The sequence below is a fragment of the Apis dorsata genome, unplaced genomic scaffold (genome assembly GCF_000469605.1).
Source record: "Apis dorsata unplaced genomic scaffold, Apis dorsata 1.3 scaffold_381, whole genome shotgun sequence".
Lineage (NCBI taxonomy): Eukaryota > Metazoa > Arthropoda > Insecta > Hymenoptera > Apidae > Apis > Apis dorsata.
In genome coordinates, this window is record NW_006263643.1 from 280,739 (window position 1) to 283,234 (window position 2,496).

A 2,496-nucleotide genomic window follows, 5' to 3' on the forward strand; every position below is an offset into this window, starting at 1 on the left:
ATATATATATATAAAATAAAAATGATCATTTATATAAAATAAAAGTGATCATTTATATAACTACAATACTATTCTACAGATAGTGTTAATAATTGTATATTGGATCATATATTTTACATATTTTTAACGTATTTTACATATATTTAACTTGTTCAATTATAATGAATTCATACAAAATTATCATAAGATTCATGAAAATTTTTTTTTTTTTTTAATTTTTATTTTTAAAAAATTTTTTTAAATTTAAAATAACATTTAAAACAGTCAAACTTGAACAGTTTTTAAATTGGAACAATCATTTCTAAAAACAAAAATAAAAATTTTTTGTAGAATTTTTATAAAATCAATATTTATAATTTCTTTTCTTGTTAAGAAAAGTAAGAATAGTGATTTTAATAAATAAATTTTTTTTCCATATTTTTTACACTATTTTTCTTTTAACCATGAAGAAATAAGAAAATCTTCTAGATTACTTAATAATTCAACATTGTAAGAGCAACACTATATTTCACATACCTGCAGGATTTAGTCCACCAGTGTTGGCAGGAGTGGCAAGGCCTCCGAGGCCAAGAGCCGCGAGCCCAGCCAATGGATTGCTACCAAGTTTGCCCATCTGTAACAACGACGAACAAAATCCAACGCTCAACAAAAACACGTATTGTCAGTTGAGGTTAATCAGTTAAAGAAGTGCTTTTGATCAAAGGGGTATATACGAAGACACCGATAAAATAATATCTAAAAAAGGAAGATATCAATCTGCCTGCTTTCCTCGCGTGTCTCACATTCGAGGATCGTTAAACAATAAAAAAAAAAAAAAAATAAGAATAAATCTAAATCTGTATAATTACTAAAAAAAAGAAGAAAAAACAATGATAGAAATAGAAAAAAAATAAGTAAAATGACAAGGAACATCATTCTTTGGATAAAATTGTAAAAAAAAAAAAAAAATCTAAATCTGAATAATTACAAAAAAAAAGAAAAAAAAAAAAGAAAAAACCAAGAAAGAAAAAGAAAAAAAAAAAAGAAAAAACCAAGAAAGAAAAAGAAAAAAAAAAAAGAAAAAACCAAGAAAGAAAAAGAAAAAAAAAAAAGAAAAAACCAAGAAAGAAAAAGAAAAAAAAAAAAGAAAAAACAATGATAGAAATAGAAAAAAAAATAAGTAAAATGACAAGGTACATCATTCTTTGGATAAAATTGTAAAAAAAAAAAAGAAAGAAAGAAAGACAGAGAAAGAGAGAAAAATAAAGAATTCTCTATATTGATCCATTGTCAATGATCCATCGATCGTCTTGGATTTTACAGTCAATTTTTAAAAGTCTGTTTCCATGGTCTCTTCGATCTTCGACCAATAGGATGTCCCGACTTCCTGAGACTTGATCCAAAAAAAAAAAATTCCTTGTCTTTTGTGATACATTTTTTAGAGTTTCTTGATATTTTTTTCTATTCTTTTCTTTTTTTTTTCTTTTCATCATCGTTCTGAAAAATATTATATTCATTCAAGACCACGCATAGTGATATATTCACATGACAACCACACGCAAAGAAAAACTAAAAATACGATAAAATTATTCGAAGAAACATAAGAGAAATGCACGATGATACATATGCAGGCAAGATGAAATTAAATGAATTAATATTGAAATTTAAACATATGATCTCGTTTGAATTTCCCGCCAATTGAATGTGTAATTTGAAAAATTGTCCAGCGTAATTATTCGTGGCTCTTGGACTTAATTATTTATTATCATATATATATAGTTTAATAAAAATAAAATATATTTTAAATCAATGAATAAATTGAATTTTATAATAACGAAAATATATTTTTTTTACGAAATTGTTACGAAGAAAGAAATTGGTTTAAAAAGAGAGACAAAGAAGAAGAAAAGAATTTTTAATAGTCAAATAAATCGAATGTTAATAATAATCAATCTAATGAACGAGGATTTTTCAAAATAAATAAGAAATTAAATTAACCCTCTGTAACTGGAGACAGATTATGATTTATTATAGAAAATAATAATTATTCAATAAATAGATTTGATTTTTTAATCAAATTTAACAATCAAATCTATTTAATTTGATTGTTAAATCAAATTTAATTTTCGAATAAATCTATAGTTTTTCCATTATCTTTTTAATTATCTTTTTTTAATTATCTTAAAAATATTTTTATTATAATTATAGAAATAGATTAAAGATTAGAGAAAAAGTTAAATAAATTATTTATTTCAAAATTTTTGAATGATTAAAATATATTTTAATAGAATTAATATATATTGAAAAATATAAATGCTTTAGATAGGAATTTTTACATATAGGAGAAAAAAGAAAAAAATAATTTTATAACTACTCAATACTTATATACTTAAATATCAATATCAATAGATATACTAAAATATGTAAATTTATATTTCTAATGAATATTACTAATTAATGAAATTTAAATTCATTTCACTTTCTAAATATCTTTTTATAAATAATTATTTATAATAT

The 2,496-nt window shown here is 21.9% G+C and overlaps 1 protein-coding gene and 1 long non-coding RNA gene across 5 annotated transcripts in view; one reads left to right on the forward strand and one right to left on the reverse strand.

Moving 5' to 3' along the window:
- The window catches only part of LOC102678545 (poly(rC)-binding protein 2), a 247,919-nt gene that overhangs the window by 14,569 nt on the left and 230,854 nt on the right, over positions 1-2,496 (reverse strand). For all 4 annotated transcript variants that reach the window (XM_006618881.2, XM_006618877.2, XM_006618876.2 and 1 more), the window contains one exon: positions 517-613. In XM_006618881.2, the coding sequence (XP_006618944.1) occupies positions 517-613 (97 nt within the window). The remainder of the gene's footprint in view (positions 1-516; positions 614-2,496) is intronic.
- The window catches only part of LOC116186011, a 19,683-nt gene that overhangs the window by 10,179 nt on the left and 7,008 nt on the right, over positions 1-2,496 (forward strand). The window lies entirely within an intron of this gene.